Source organism: Tasmannia lanceolata, unplaced genomic scaffold, assembly GCF_043159265.1.
Source record: "Tasmannia lanceolata isolate RefF3 unplaced genomic scaffold, GAP_Taslan_0.1 ptg000007l, whole genome shotgun sequence".
Classification (NCBI taxonomy): domain Eukaryota; kingdom Viridiplantae; phylum Streptophyta; class Magnoliopsida; order Canellales; family Winteraceae; genus Tasmannia; species Tasmannia lanceolata.
In genome coordinates this window covers 8,466,858-8,482,405 of record NW_027518684.1, presented here as the reverse complement: position 1 = coordinate 8,482,405, position 15,548 = coordinate 8,466,858, and the positions used below count along the sequence as shown (strand labels likewise).

The 15,548-nt window shown below is 36.9% G+C and overlaps 3 protein-coding genes across 3 annotated transcripts; 1 reads left to right on the top strand and 2 right to left on the bottom strand.

Moving 5' to 3' along the window:
* Positions 1-8,171, top strand: NUDX25 (nudix hydrolase homolog 25). Its single transcript, XM_077384980.1, has 6 exons — positions 1-168; positions 2,926-2,976; positions 3,227-3,319; positions 4,003-4,097; positions 7,708-7,819; positions 7,918-8,171. Exons 1-6 carry the CDS (start codon positions 103-105, stop codon positions 8,005-8,007), a joined length of 507 nt encoding a protein of 168 aa, XP_077241095.1. The 5' UTR covers positions 1-102; the 3' UTR covers positions 8,008-8,171.
* Positions 8,172-11,857: 3,686 nt separating this feature from the next.
* Positions 11,858-12,589, bottom strand: LOC143881726 (Calcium-binding EF-hand family protein). Its single transcript, XM_077384979.1, has one exon. The coding sequence runs from the start codon at positions 12,236-12,238 to the stop codon at positions 11,987-11,989; it is 252 nt and encodes an 83-aa protein (XP_077241094.1). The 5' UTR covers positions 12,239-12,589; the 3' UTR covers positions 11,858-11,986.
* A 124-nt stretch (positions 12,590-12,713) lies between these two features.
* LOC143881725 (ras-related protein RABA6a-like) lies at positions 12,714-15,147 on the bottom strand. The gene is made up of 2 exons (XM_077384978.1): positions 14,829-15,147; positions 12,714-13,623 (listed from the first exon to the last, which is right to left on the bottom strand). Exons 1-2 carry the CDS (start codon positions 15,044-15,046, stop codon positions 13,194-13,196), a joined length of 648 nt encoding a protein of 215 aa, XP_077241093.1. The 5' UTR covers positions 15,047-15,147; the 3' UTR covers positions 12,714-13,193.
* Positions 15,148-15,548: the final 401 nt, after the last annotated feature.

Here is a 15,548-nt window from a genome sequence, read left to right as displayed (position 1 = left end):
TTTATTCTTTCAACTATTTTCACAATATTTTCACTCACCTTCGGTTAAGGGAAGTTATCAAGAAGAATAAGAGAGACTCAGATTTTTGAGAAGTTTAAGAAAATGGAGGGTCTTCCACAGGGTTACAGGCCCAACGTTGGAGTCTGTCTCATAAATTCTGAAAATAAGGTGGGTCTGAATCTAGTTACTGTTCACTAACCTTGTTTTTATTAAAAACCAGTGTTAAGTTTTTGCAGATTGATATTTACTGAGCCTCTCATCTTATTTGGTTTAATAGTCTTGAGTTTGTAGGTTTTTCTTTTCAGTGTTAATGGGAATTGGAATCCCTCAAAAACACTTTGACTTTGTTTCTGTTTATTGTTTAATGTTGGAGAATGAATAGGATGTTTTGAGTTACAGTCTTGAAATTCAGAAAATTGTTAATTTTCTTTTAGTTTGATTGAATTTTCAGCTGTTCTTGTTGATTGTTCATGAGAAGCTGAAAAATGTTTTACCAGGTTTTTCATATTAGAAATTGGGTTTCTTAATCTGTGGGGGTGTCTGCTTTTTTACTAAAGTTGAATTTTATGTTATTCAACTTTTATCTGCTCTTTTGATTTTTCTTGGGAAACAGAAAGATGTACTGCAAGGCTGTTTATTTTTAGAACAGGGATTTTGTGATCTGTGGTGATCAGGGCTTGTTACTGTTTGTGGATTTTCTATTTTATTTTTGCATTTTATGCTGGAGGATTGAGTGTATTTGTTGGGTGAGTGGGTTTGATGGAAATTTTTTAATGCGTTAATTGTCATGAAATGATTGGAATTCGATTGTGGATTTTGGAAAAAAAATGTGAAGAGTGTTGTGATTGTTGCCTGAAATTTTAGTTTCCTGAGTATCTCAAGATGAGGTATTGATTTCCTCCAAACATAGTTTTGATAATTGGAATGGATATTGTGTTCACTGTCATATTCGCATGTACTCTGTTCTGTTTTCTTGGTTTTTCTTACTGCTTTTGTTTGGTCTGATAAGATTAAGGCAACTAAAGTACACGCTAGTGGGTGCATTTTGAGAATCAGTTATCTTTACTTCTTTTCATTATGTTCTTATATATTTTTAGCTTAATGTTTTTATTTCTTCTTGAATTGCTGTATTACCAAGTGAAAATTTGTCATGCTGTTGTTCATGTTGAGGCTTCTCTTTTCTTTTCTTCTTTTGATTTTGTTGAAAACGTTACCATTAGTTAACTAAGAAAAAAAATTAAAAGTGGGCTTCTCTACGCCCATAAACAAGTAAGCTCTAGAAGCTCCTGATATGGTAAGGCGATCATCCAAATCGTTTCCACTTATAGGAATAAGAGAAAGACAACTAGCGTCCATCGACGTTCTTCCATTTGACCCATTACGTGTTTGGAAGAGTTCCTTTCCACTTCCAGGCCCCTCCCCTCCCCCCCCCCGCCCCGTTAATAAAGATAGACAATCCTTGGTGGAGGGCACAGACCTCAGCTTCCTGTGGAATCTGTGATTTTGATAGGTCCAGCAAAAGAGTAGATGTTGATACCCAAAGAATTCTTAAGCACACCACCAATATATGCCATACATGAGTTACCAAGTGACCAGCTGTCAAGTTTGATGACGTTTGCAGGAGGAGGTTTCTATTTTCTTAACACTCATGCTTTGGTAGCACTACCTTTCAAACTTGTGCCCAAATTTCTCAAGACGATGTCTGTCGAGTAGCCTGGAAAGGAATGATATCTGCAGTGCCCAAGAAACAACTGTGAATCTGCTCTTCCAAACCACCAGCTTGAGAGATGAGCCTTTGCCTTCCAAAATATGAGAACTCCTCTCATTCCAAATATCCACACGACCACAAGAGGCGTGAGGTGAGATCATGTTAGACTGAGCAAACCGAAGCCTATTGTTCTCCAACTCCACATTAACTCTCAAATCGAATTAGAGAAAACCCATCAACCCCATACCATTTGAGAACTTGACCCCAAATGAATGAAGCCATTTTGCAATGCATGAAAAGGTGCGAAGAGGATTCCTTATCTGAATTGCACATATAACATTTGTTCGCCAAGTGAAACTTATCATCTTTCAACCTGCCATGCATATTGATTTCGTTGAGAATCATTGTGATTGTGCGCATCTGTAGGGAATAGTCCCGACCTAAAAATTGGGGTGGGAATACCCTATGTCATTAAAAAAAAAGAATCACTGTCCAACAAAAGGCATGATCACTTGGCGGAACAATGGGCCTCCAAACTTTATGTCCAGTAAAAGATGAATCTGCAGGGTCGCCCAAAAATCGAAAAAGCGATTTTACTGAAAAAATGCCACTTGATTGTGCTGCCCATAAACTTAGATTAAGCTGATTCAATAGGATGTATATCTCCTCCAATCTGCAAAGAAGGTTAGTATAGCAAAATTTCTATATCAGTAAGAATTGTAGACAGTTCTACTCTTCAAACCACCCTCCCCCACCCTTTAGAAACACTCAGATACCCTTTCCTCACCCTTTTGCCCTTTTTGAAAGTACCGACTATGAGTGGTGGGTGGCTGTTGTGATACCACACAAACACTGGCAATCAGTATTTTGGTTCCCCGTCATCTTATAATTCTCTTGGAGGATATAAGGGATTTATTTCATTAGTTGTAATTCTGGCAGAAATGCCCGTTGACTTTTAGAAAGGATAAATGATAATGAGGAAGAAGAATATCATTGGAAGTTTGCTGGTGTAACTCAAACTAGCTCTTTTTTGTTGGGGTAATTCAAATTGCAATAGGGTGATTGCTTTTCTTTTTGTTGTGGTAATTCAAAATTTCAAACTGCACCTTTTTGCATCTGAAGAGAAGTGTCTTCTCCTATATCTTAGTTTTTTTTACAGATGTAGTTGCATGATTTCACTGGGCGAATTGGTAATTCCTCTATGGTTCCTCATGCAGGTTTTTGTTGCTTCAAGATTGAACGTTCCTGGAGCATGGCAGATGCCTCAGGTGATACTAGCAAACGCGCGCGCGCGCACACACACACACACGCACACACACACACAGTTTTTTCTTCAAGTTAGATGTGTAACTTGACTCAGGTTTCAATACAATCCAGTCTACTCACCTAACTTTTTGAGTATTCAATCAGGTTTTTGAACATTGGTTTGGTGACCAAAACATAACCTTTTACTCTCTTCTGACTATCTAGAATTTCTGGTCTTCATAATCCGAATCAAGTTTAGCATTGTTCATGCAGGGGAGTATTGATGATGGTGAAGAACCAAGATATGCAGCCCTTAGGGAACTACGAGAAGAAACTGGAATAGTGTCAGCTGAGATTATGGCAGAGGTAAATTCCAAATTTTTTACAGTTGTCCTGTTTCTAGCTCATATGATGTTGAGTTGAAAAATATCCACACATTCATTTTAAACTTTAAAGAATTGGATTGTCAACCTTTGGTTCCCAAACGAACACTGCCTTAGCCTTTTAAAGAGAAAGAAATGGAACCAAAATTAATTTTTGAGTCCAATATTAATAACCAAAATCAGTTTTCAGCTCAAATTCCAAAACGAACAAGGCCTAAGAATTTATTGGGAGAAAATAGTGATACAAAGTGGAATGCCCGGGGGTGGATGCTCTTGCAAAAAAGAGTGATTAAAAGAATGACTTAATTCTTGGGCAATCTCGGCCTGTTTTTGTAGCTTTGCTTTTTCACTATTTATAGATTTTGTTGCGTTATAAAAACAGAAAAGTTAAAGTCAATGGTATTAATAACCAACTTCTGTCTAATACCATTGTTTAATCAATTGATCGATGAATACAAATGAGGCCATTTCCATTTTATTTTCAAGCTTCATTTTAAAATTCTGATATCATAAAATGGGTGATAATTACAGAACTAGCGGATTTCTGAATATATTGTATGGAGTATTTAGAACTTTGGGAAAGTCATTCTATACAAATCACTAGCTCGGATGAAATTAGCGGGCACTTCTCTTTTTGTATTAGAGACTAATGTTACATCTCTGCAGGTTCCACACTGGTTGACCTATGACTTCCCTCCTGCTGTGAAAGCTAAAGTTAACCGCTTGTGGGGAGGAGAATGGCATGGCCAGGCACAAAAATGGTGAGCAATACTATTTTAATAGAACTAGGCGAGGTATCGACACTCATATATTATATTAGATATTCATAAATGCTAAGGATTTGAGGCACAGCCACACATTGGTTATGACGAAAGAATGGCTCCAAAATATTTGTTGAGGAACTTGTGTTATTTACTCAAAACTTGATTACTGGTGGGTTTTATAACCTTAATAATGCAGATAGTAGGTTAAATAAGTGGCATATTTGCCCATTAGGCTCCGTTTCTTTCGACGTAAAAATGGACGTAAAATTTGTTTTATGTTGTAAAAATGAACATAAAACAAATTTTACGTCCATTTTTACGTCGAAAGAAACAGAGCCTTAGTATTTATTTACATATTTTTAATTTGGCCTACTATACTGTCTGCATCACTTAAGCCCTGCTGTTTATTGTTCATCCCACTTGTTTCATGGATCAATCTGATTTTCTGACTTTCCTCTCTATTCATTAGAACTGTCATTAGTCTAATCCAATTAATCTAAAAGGTGATCAGCTGATTTGATGTACCAAACTGGACAAATTTGATCTTAAGACTGTGAACATGCCATGTTTGAAAGAATTGCTTATTCACTCATTATAAACATCCATCTTAGATTATATTCTTCTTAGTATTTTTTTTTTCAGTGAGTACTTGCAATATTTGAGAGCACCATCCGTGTTGATAATATTGTTGTTTGTTTCATATTTCTTGTGCTTCTTTTATTTATTGGTCCCTCTTTTTATTTCTTTTCTTTATTGCTATATTCTCTTTCTCTCTTTTTTGCAATTTCTAGACAACACGGGAATTTTTCTTTTAATATTATTTTCACTGCATATTGTGTAGTGGCACTTATGAAGTAGGACAATTTTAGCATAATGTCTAATTCAGACAGGAGGAAAGGTGCTCATATACATTTATGTTTACTCCATTGAGCTTATTAGTTTGTAAATCGGCTTTATTTTATTTGTGGGTTCTCCCATAGTTGTGGTTTTTAAGTCATTTGAGTGAAAATTATTATGCGGTATCTTCCACCAATTAGGTGACAGATAATGCTCAACTTGCAATCAACTTGGAGACCATCCAGAGCCTGGTCAAGTCTTCCAGGCCAAGCCTGTGGTGAAATGAACCTAGTGGAACTGGTTAATGGAAAACTATTAAAAATGATGGACTAAATAATATGGAAAGTTCAGGAGAAGAAAAGAATACAAGGGATTTTACATAGACAAATATATTTTGGAAAGTAATAGACCTAGGCAGGGTTGACAGATTTACAGTTTTAGGGAGATGAAAATTGAGAGAAATATAAGGTGAAGTGAAGATTGGATTTTAATGTCCTGTTATTTTTTCGGGTCAACTATCATTGAGTTGATAGTTGATCCGAAAAAATACTACACAAATTTATTAAACTCAATGATATCATGGTACTTAGTAAACGGATCACAGTCAAAACTATTTACTCGGACGGTTTCCATGTCTGACTTTTGAAGTTTTGAACATGATGAATCTATTAAAATGTGGAAATTTAGTACTGAAATTAGGGATTGAAGTTGAAAATATTACACAAATGATACATGGTACATGGATCACAGTCAAAACTCAATGATATTATGGTATTTGGTACACGGATCACAGTCAAAACTATTTACTTGTTCAATTTCCATGTCTGACTTTTGAAGTTTTGAACATGATGAATCTACTAAAATGTAGAAAGTTAGTATTGAAATTTGGGATTGAAGTTCAGCTAAATTCATGATGTGTTGAAACTCTTGCCATTGGGAATTTAGAATTCCAGATTTTAAGCTTTCTATTAGAGCTTGCTTCACCGTATATATTATTGACTATATTTTTGTTATCATTTCTACCATTGATCCTTATGTTTCTGTTGGAGAAAAATATGTTGTCATTGTTTTTTTTTTTTTTTATGTTATTTGCAGAAGTAAATGTCTTTACTATTTTATTGTCCATTTACTTAAGATTTACATGTAAATAACGGAATACCCCCCTTTTGGATTTATTAAAAATAGTTTCAACACCCAAATCTAAAAGGAAAAAAAGTCAACTCTCCAGTTCTAGTACAAAATTCAAAGAAAAATGGTCGGGTCAAAATTTTAACTTTCTTAACTTCCAAACGGTGGGGTATTTTTCAAATTTTAAAAATTCATAAAATCTATTTTGTCCAAACATTATTAAATCCCAAAAGTCCGGTAAAAAAAATCTCATTATTTGGTCTCTAAAAATTATTCATCTTGTCAGGCACTGGTCAACACATTGGTAACAGACTTTTTTTTTCTAATGAATGATGTATTGATACCTCATGTTATGAAATATGGAACTTAATCACGTACCCACGTACCCATGTCGTGTCGTACCCGCACCCTGACACATATTTTGGACTATTTATTAGTTTTTCATCTTTTTCTATTGATTTTTTATTTTTTTGAATTTTTCTCATATTTTTTAATATATTTTTTGTGTGAACGAAAAGTTTCGACCGAAATGCACCGAAATGACCGAAATCCCACCGAAATTTCGTTTCGGTGGCCAAAACGAAATGGCGACCGAAACGGAATTTACAACTATGCTTCATACTTAGTCAAACAAGTGAACTCTCACAACAAAATCATAGCTAACAAAATTAGAAACACATTTTTTTATGTTATTTGCAGACATAGATAGGATTGCCAAGGGTGCATTAGTGCATTATATCTAGTAATTTTATTTCATGTTAGGAGTGTTTCTACTATTGATCCTTATAGTTCTTTTACTGTACATATTCTTCATATTTAGTCAAGCATTTGAACTCTCACAACAAAACCAAAGCTAACAAAATTAGAAACACATTTTTTCATGTCATTGTGAAAATGGGTGCCAACCTAACATCTTCATCTCTATGCAGCTCTTACAGATTTTTATCTCTGTCTGTATCAGTTGAAGTTATACTTCAGACTTTTCACTCTATATAAGCTGACGATTTTACATGAATGGTCACTGTGCTTTACATATCTTGCTATCACTAAGACGAAAACTTATGGCAGTGTGAACCATTCTAACAATTTAATGAAACATGCGGTAAATATTTTATTGTCTCTTTTTAGTTGGTTAGCGTACATTCAGGCTTTCCCTAACCACCCAAAATTCCATGCTTTCTGTTATTCCCACATGTCCACTCATTACTCTTTAGCAGTATTACAATATGTGTTCTACTTCGCAACTAAGGTTCCAGATTTCATTTGCAAAAATCTCAATATTAAGCACTCATGGATGAAAAAGGATTAAATTATATGTGAGCTCTGCTCACTCATTAGCTGTTTAAATACTGAACAATTGTAACAAAATCGTTCCCCCATACATAAACTAAAAACGAGTATGGAATCAGAGGGCTTTGTAGGAAAAACCCACCGAAATGGAGTTTAACTCCACCTCAATTTATAAATATTCACAGAATAATATGTTTCTTTCTGTTTTTTTAGTTGAATTACCATTGAAGTTTCTCCTGTACTCCATTGTCACTGGAGTCCTACATTATGAGCCTTGAAGACAAAATACAGGCATTTCATTTATTTGTAGCACTTTCTACTGAACTTTAGTCTTACATACATTAGTTAACAGGTTTCTGATGAGATTCACTAGAGATGACAGTGAGGTCAACTTAGCAAATGGTGAGGTAGATTCCGAATTCTCTGAGTGGAAATGGACTAGCCCTGAAGAAGTTATTGAGCAGGTATGTTTCGAAATATCGTTCATAAATATTTCTAAATTCGATCATTTGGCGTGTCCAAATTCCAATAGGCTTTAATATGAGTGAGTTATTTGATCCAGGCAGTGGATTACAAGAGACCCGCATACGAGGAAGTTATAAAAACCTTCAGGCCTTACTTGAACAGCAAAATGACATCCATCAAAATATAGATCAACAGCTTGATGTGCACAGTAACCAGAAGTTCACAGCTCTAACTGGCTTGATTTCTGTTATCTGGGCTATTGTGATTTCTAGTGTTTTCTGTAAATGGTTTGATGAGCAAACTCGACATATAGATGGTTTAACAGTAATAAATGCATTTTGAGTTGGAAGATATTTGTTAATTTTCTGTATTGAATTGAGCAAAATGTGTAGATTTTTGTTTCCATATGCAACTATGGTTAAGTAGACCATTGATTACCAAAGATGGTTGTGATGAAAACTAAATACGGTAACTAACTTGGTAAGTGTTTAGGTATTTAGTTTTACCTTTTTAGGCTTAAATATTAGGGATAATTACATTTATACCCCCCTCTAGTTTCTGACACATCCACTTCCACCCCTATAGTTTAAAAAGTGACAAATACACCCCTGTAGTTTCAATTTGTTTAAGGTTTGCCCCCTCAGCTGAAGGTTTGTCCATAGATTGAAGGGTTAGGATGATCCGATGGAGCTGATTTTTTGAGCACACCCTATCTATGTCAGGACCCATCAAATGAACGCTTTGGATCATCCAAATAATGTGGGTTCATACCCGAATCCAAACACTACCAAACGCTTTGGGTTCGGGTATGATTTTTTTGCAGACTTCTACGCTTCTCTTTGCTTTGCAATTGCAAATGACTTTAATTTTTCAAGAAAAGACAAACATAGTGGGTGGAAATATCATTTACCCCACCATAATTATTCAACCCAATAAAAGATGAAACCCAACCGATTCACAATCCATTGATTTTTTTCCCCATTCTTAAAACCCTTCCCTCACTTTTAACCCTATTCCAACTCTCTCCCAATGGTGGCTACGAGAAAACAAGCCCTCATTCGCCAAAATCCATCAATGGCTCCAACAAACAACAAAGAATCCCATTCTTTGGTCCCTCAAAATCGCACCCCTGATCATCCTCCTTATGCAGAGGTACCTAACCCCCCCCTCTCTCTCTCTCTCTCTCTATTTTTCTCTCCCTATTGTTTCTTCCTTTCATTTTTTTTTCTACGTGAGCAGATGGTTCGAGCCGCAATCACTGCCCTAGACGAGGAAAACGGTTCGAGCGAGGCAGCCATCTCCAAATACATAGAGTCCACTTATCTCGATCTCCCGTTGGGCCACCCAGGCCTCCTGACCCACCACCTCGCTAAACTTACCAGATTGGGCGAGATTTCTAAATCCCAACACAACTCTTATATCCTCCCTAACCCTAACCCTATCATTCCACCGCCACAGCCACGTGGTCGAGGTCGCCCACCCAAGCGGACTCTCGAGCCCGAGCCACTGGTCTGCGAGCCAGCCATACCAGTCCCATTGCTATGCGAACCTGCGAATATGCGTTTCGGACCCGGACCGGTCCAGAACGGTGTCTCCCCGGGCCCGCCGAAGCCCGGTAGCAGTGATTTGATGCCTAGGAGTCGTGGGCGGCCTCCCAAGCCCAAAGATCCGGTGGGCTCACCGGATCCTGTTGTTGGGGAAAGGGAAGGGCGTAAGTTGAGTAAGTTCAAGATCTCTAGGATAGATGGGCATTGGGTTGCCACATAGACGAAATTACCCTGGGGTTTTTGTTGTGTAGTTTTGTGGCTTACGTGGGTAATTTAGTCATTTTCATGGCGTACTTCTTCATTACTTACTTGTAGATACACGGGAGAAGAAGAGGGATTACTAATTAATGAGATTTTAGTTTACTTGCTTTTATTACTTGTGAGGATTGTTAGCTTCTGTTTTTGCAATCGCGGGGTCTTTCTATTTATATTCTGTTGTTAGGACTTTTCAACTGTTGGGGGGGTCCACAGAGTCCATGGACTGGATGGGTCCCACTCTATGAAAGGAGGAGATGGGGCCCACTTTTGAATTATCTGAACCATCCACTTGGTAGGCCATCCATTGTATCGTCAGTGCCTCCAAAACAAAAAACTATTGCAATGTTTACCCCAGCAGAGCAGAAAATAAAACAATCCAAGAGAAATGTTCAAAAAAACCCCTGTTTTGATAATGTCGCCTCCTTCTGAACTGCTTTGATAATAACACCCAGTTTGAAACATTATGTGATAATGACACCCCCTTCTAACACACTATTTTGATAATGACACCCACTTTTTTGACTTTTAGGTTGCATATTACTTTTTTGTTTTTTCATGTAAAGCTAAGATCGTATCTTGAAGTGACATACAGGATGGGAAAATGTTGTGTTCACTTATCTAATCATGTTTTTCTTGGAATGGAATTTTGCTTTGCCCGAGTATGAGGGAGAGGATAGAAAACAAGGAAAAGAAAAACACTAGTTCTTGTTGCATCGTGTGGCCATTAGCATTCAATCAGAGATATGTGACGATGACAATCCTCAGATTCTTATTGCGCACACATATTAGTGTGTATAAAAATGAATTTCCAAATGAGTCTCTTTATTAATTTTATGGCATGTGCATTGGGGACTTTGGGAGAGGATGAGTCTGCCACATCAGTTCATGAATCAGCTTGGTATGGATGACTCATCAGGTGTTGATAATATCTCGCCCAGTGAGAGGGTATTTATCGTAGGTGTGTTTGATTAGTGGTGATGAGCTATCAAGGGAATGATAAGTCTCTTCAGGTTTGGCGAGGAAAAGTTTCTTCAGGGTGTTAATTTTGGCCTTTGATGAGATGATGAATGAAGATAAATGATAGGCCATTATGAAGATGAAAAAGTCTCTCCTTAAAGGAGATGGAAAAGTCTTTCCAAGGAGTTGCTGGAAATTAACAACAACCATCTCAAAGGTGTATACATCCCTGAAATAAGGAAATGTCAGCTAGTGCAAAAAATGTGGAGAGAGGCTAAAAATCTACACCCTCTTGAGAGAACATAGAGTTTCAATTGAAAATCAATGATCTTCAGTTTTATCATCATTGATTTTCCTTTCTTGGCACACCAAAATTCCACTTTTTTTTTTTTTTTTTTTTTTTTATAATGGCCAAGAGCATCTATGGATACTACAAAATTCGGTCCTTATTTGCAAATGCGACATTAATGCAACTTTTAAAAGCCATTAAATAAGATAACAATATAAGTAGTGTATTATTTGTAAGAGGAGTTCTAAAATGTATGGTGCCCATGCAAAAAAGGGATGAAAGGGCGCCCCCTGGAAGGAAACCCTGAGTTGAGTTAATTTCTACCTGGGTAACAAAATCTACTTATTTCAACTTTCGACATTGATTATCAAAACCCATATTTCAATATTGGTCTGTACATGTTCAACGACAAAAATGATTGGTGCAATTTTTGGGTCATAGGGGATCCAAACCAAGCCCTTTAAAATGGACGGTTCAGATCATCCTAAGGTGTGATAAATTATGCTGGAATGGGTGTGCCTCATTGTACTAGAATGAGGTCTAGTGGGTGGGCACAATATTAGACAATCTCATAAAGTTTAAAATATATTGTTGCTATGAAGACAAAATCATGTTATCATTTTTCTTTCTTCCACCTTCTCGGGCACCTCATATGTGGCACTTTGTGGTGACCATCTCTTTTGATCTAATAAGCCACCACTAGTTTGGCCCACCTTGATTAGATGATTTGATCAGTTCTTGATCAATGGCTTATAATCACCCAAATATTTTGGGGCCAAAGGCATTGGGAGTAGACCGTGATACCTAGAACAATTTCACATCAGCGAAAGTAAGCATAATATTTTTTAAAAACCATTTTAGACAAACGATAGGTGCTATTGGTAATTATTTAAATGTTAAGGTCTGTTGTAGATAAACCACATAGTGAAGAGGTTTGGCTACTTAAGCATGAAGTTTGAACCTCTGTCTCTGTATTCTATTTCGGAAATCACAAAACTACCCTTAATTTATAATAACCATTTATGAACTGACAAAAATACCCTTGATTCTTAGAAGTTAATCAAGACATGGTTCTTTCCCAAATTATAGCAGTAAGATCAACATAGCATCAAAATTTAGAAATTTTTTGAAATATCCTTCATAATTCCAGTGTTGGCGCGGTGAAATGCCGTGAACTCCTTGAAATCAATGTACCCATCACCGTCGGTGTCGATCTCAGCCATCATTCGTTGAATCTCGGCCGGTGAGGCCGATCCAAGGGTGCGTAAGGCGTCTCCGAGCTCAGTAGAAGAGATCTTTCCATCACCATTGGTATCAAAGCGCTTAAAAATCCTCTCTACCTCAGCCATGTCACTTGTGTTGCCCATTTTTTTTTTTTCTAATGTTGATGTTTGATGCTGATATATTTCTTGTCCTTTTGTCTTTGGGCTCTTAAAAAAGAGGTAGAGTGTGAGAGTGAGTCCGAAGAAAGGCCGGATCGTCCTTTGGACTCGGACTTTTGCGTTTAAAGTGGATCTTCAACGGAATTGAAACTGTTACTGGCTTCATTCTGCAAGGCTCTATAGAATTGTGGGTCCCACTTTTGTTTCTTTCTAGTCAGCACTTTGAATGGCCTGTGTTCACCCAAATCAGCATATAGGATGGGTAGACACAAATGAATGATCTTAACCCTTTATTTGGATTTTTTGGGAACCATTTGATCATTGCCATTCACAAGCCATATCCAACCATTAGGATCATCCGATTACCAACAGACCACTTAGTGATGCACATTATCATGATGGCCCACCATGCTAATAAGCACGATCAGACCCCACTCACATGCAGAAATGGGCTTAGCAGTAGTACTCCAAATGAAATATTCTTATTATTATACAAATAGATCCCTGAAATTGAGTCTCTCTGAAAGATTTAAATGCATCACAGAAAATAACAAAAAAAAAAAAACTTCTGTTAACACAAAACTTTCCATTTTAAAATTAGATGAGAGGATTATATACTCTGTAAATATATGAGATGCCTTCTTTATGATAAAAAAAATCATCAAAAGAGGGTGAGAAAATACAACCATGGCCAAGATGATCAGGAGGAGGGAGGAAATCAAAGATTTCCAAAGCCTCTCTACTCATACCTGTCCGAGCCAATCTATCTGCTTCACTATTTGCCGATCTCTTCTTGTGATGAAAGGGAATGTGGATGTCTGTCACTCACTCTTTAAATGTATGAGATGCTAGGGATGGTCTTTTAATTGATCTTGCTTGATCAACCATAAAGCTAACACCCCATTCTCCATATCTTAACATCTCCCTCAACTCCTTAAGCTCATTGAAAGCAGCAATTCACTCGTTTGATTGCCGATACTTCATCGATGTCGAGTAATGTTTTCCCAGCACGAGGTGTTGTTGCTTCGGTAATCTTCGCCTCGAGGTTTTTTTGGCTAATAATTTTGTGAATTTGGTTGATCATGTGCACAAATGCTACATCCACATTTATGTTCTCCAAAGTCGATGTCTCCATGAAAGATAGCCCTTCTCGCTCGGCAAGGTATCGCCCTTCTTCTTCCGAGACCTCCCTTTTATCCTGTAAGTCTAATTTATTCCCGACCAGCACGATCACCATGTCGGAATCACCCATTGCTCTTAACTCTTCGAGCCATTTCTTCAGATTGTGAAACGTTGACCGTTGTGTTATGTCGTACACTAGCAACGCACCAAGAGCCCCTCGGTAATAAGAACTTGTGATTGCTCTAAATCTATACAAAAGATGAATTTACATTCATGAAAAGATTTCTCTTAAGTATCTTTAATTGTGCTTATATTTGTCTAGTCCCATATGTGGTAGTGATTGGAACACCCACATATGGCGGCCATGAGTGGTGACTTGTTAACACAAATCCAGATCATATCACATAAGCAATGAAATTTAGTGAAAACATAGGTCACAACAAGATTTACGTGGTTTGACAGTGTATTTGGAAAAGATTTTTACTATCTCCGATAATATTAGGATTATAAACATTCTTCTCTCTCAATACTCTCCAAGTCTTGATTGTAATAATCTTTACATGTATTAGAAGTTGTTTATCGCTTTCACCCATTTACATGGTTTAAAAAAGCAACAAACCACTTAAGGGCCTCATTGGATAACTCAAAAAATTATTATAATTTTATAGAGGAATGCTAAACTCAAGGGCCCTGAGTTAGCATTCCTCAATTTTATATGCATATAAAATTACTTGTGGATAATTCTATATGCAAAGCATGGCTGTAATATTTTTATATCTATCATTTTTATTTAATGTTTCCAAAGTGGCGTTAACGTCTAATTTGCAAATAATTTCAACTGCAAATAAGGACTAGTTTTAGTGGAATTCAAAGACGCCCTATGAACCCCATGGCCGGGCTCTTTAGGAGACCAGGAGGTAGCTAATAGTGAGTGGATCGCCTAGCTAGGAATGGGTCAACCGGGATTGCTTGGAGATATTCGATTCTTCATTTCTTAATTATGCTATCTTAGCTGTATTGGTCTTCCTTTTGTTTTAGTTTATAATTTGTTGTATGTTATCAGCGAATAGTGTAGCCGATCGGTTGGCTAGGGAAGGAGTCATTAAGCAAAGCTTAGAGTTGTTTGATTTTTGCCTCCTTGATGTCTTCTCTTGTTTTTTGTGTCCTCTGTATTTTCTGCTTCCTTGTATTTTTGGGGATGACTTTCTTGGTCATCTCCTTTTGAAATGAAATTTGCTACCATTCCAAAAATAAAATAAAATAATAAATAAATAAAATTGTTGTATCTTAGGGAGCTGCTATTTCTCTTCTTAAAGTGAATGAGGGGTGGAACTACCAATTCCTCATACTTTGTTGTATTTTCGTATTTGTTTTGGTAACTATCACTCCTATAGCTTTGCCCACCAACAGAAGTGAAATGAATTTAAAGAAAAAGCAAGAGCTAACCACATACCTTTCTTGGCCGGCAGTGTCCCATATCTGGGCTTTGATGAGCTTATTGTTGACACGAATTTTCCGGCAAGCGAATTCAACTCCGATGGTCGGTTTGGAGTCCAAGCGAAATTCACCTCCGGCGAACCTCGAGAGAAGATTTGACTTACCGACGGCAGAATCTCCAATCAACACAGCCTTAAAGAGATAATCACAGTCATCATCTAAAGCATATGCCATGTTCTACATGGAGAGGAGAAAATGGGGAAAAATCATGGGGACAGTTTGGATATGCATCTCTTAAGAACCCTCTCACTGTTGTGGGGTGGTGACAATGACATACATAAACAAGTCTATTTTCTTTTACTGAAGATATGCTAAAAGCAGTAATCATAAGATACAAATTCTTTCGTACAGTAATTACAATCAAGGAAAGCCACAAATTTGGATTTCATGAACTTCTAATCAGGTATTTAAAATTAAAAAAAAATTGTCCTAGAGCTTATCCTTTCGTATCTATTTGAAATTATATATTTGCTTAGCTGATTGGTTTGGATCATTAAACAAGTGCGAAAACAAAAGCAAAAGGGGGTGGAATTATCATTTCCCAAAAGAAAACCAGGCCCATTTCTTTTATTAATGGGCGAATTTATGGCATCACCTACTTATCCTCTGTAGTTTAGACAAACTGCAAACTTGCGCAACATGCACGTATTAAAAAAGATTTTCTAGTCTGACCCAT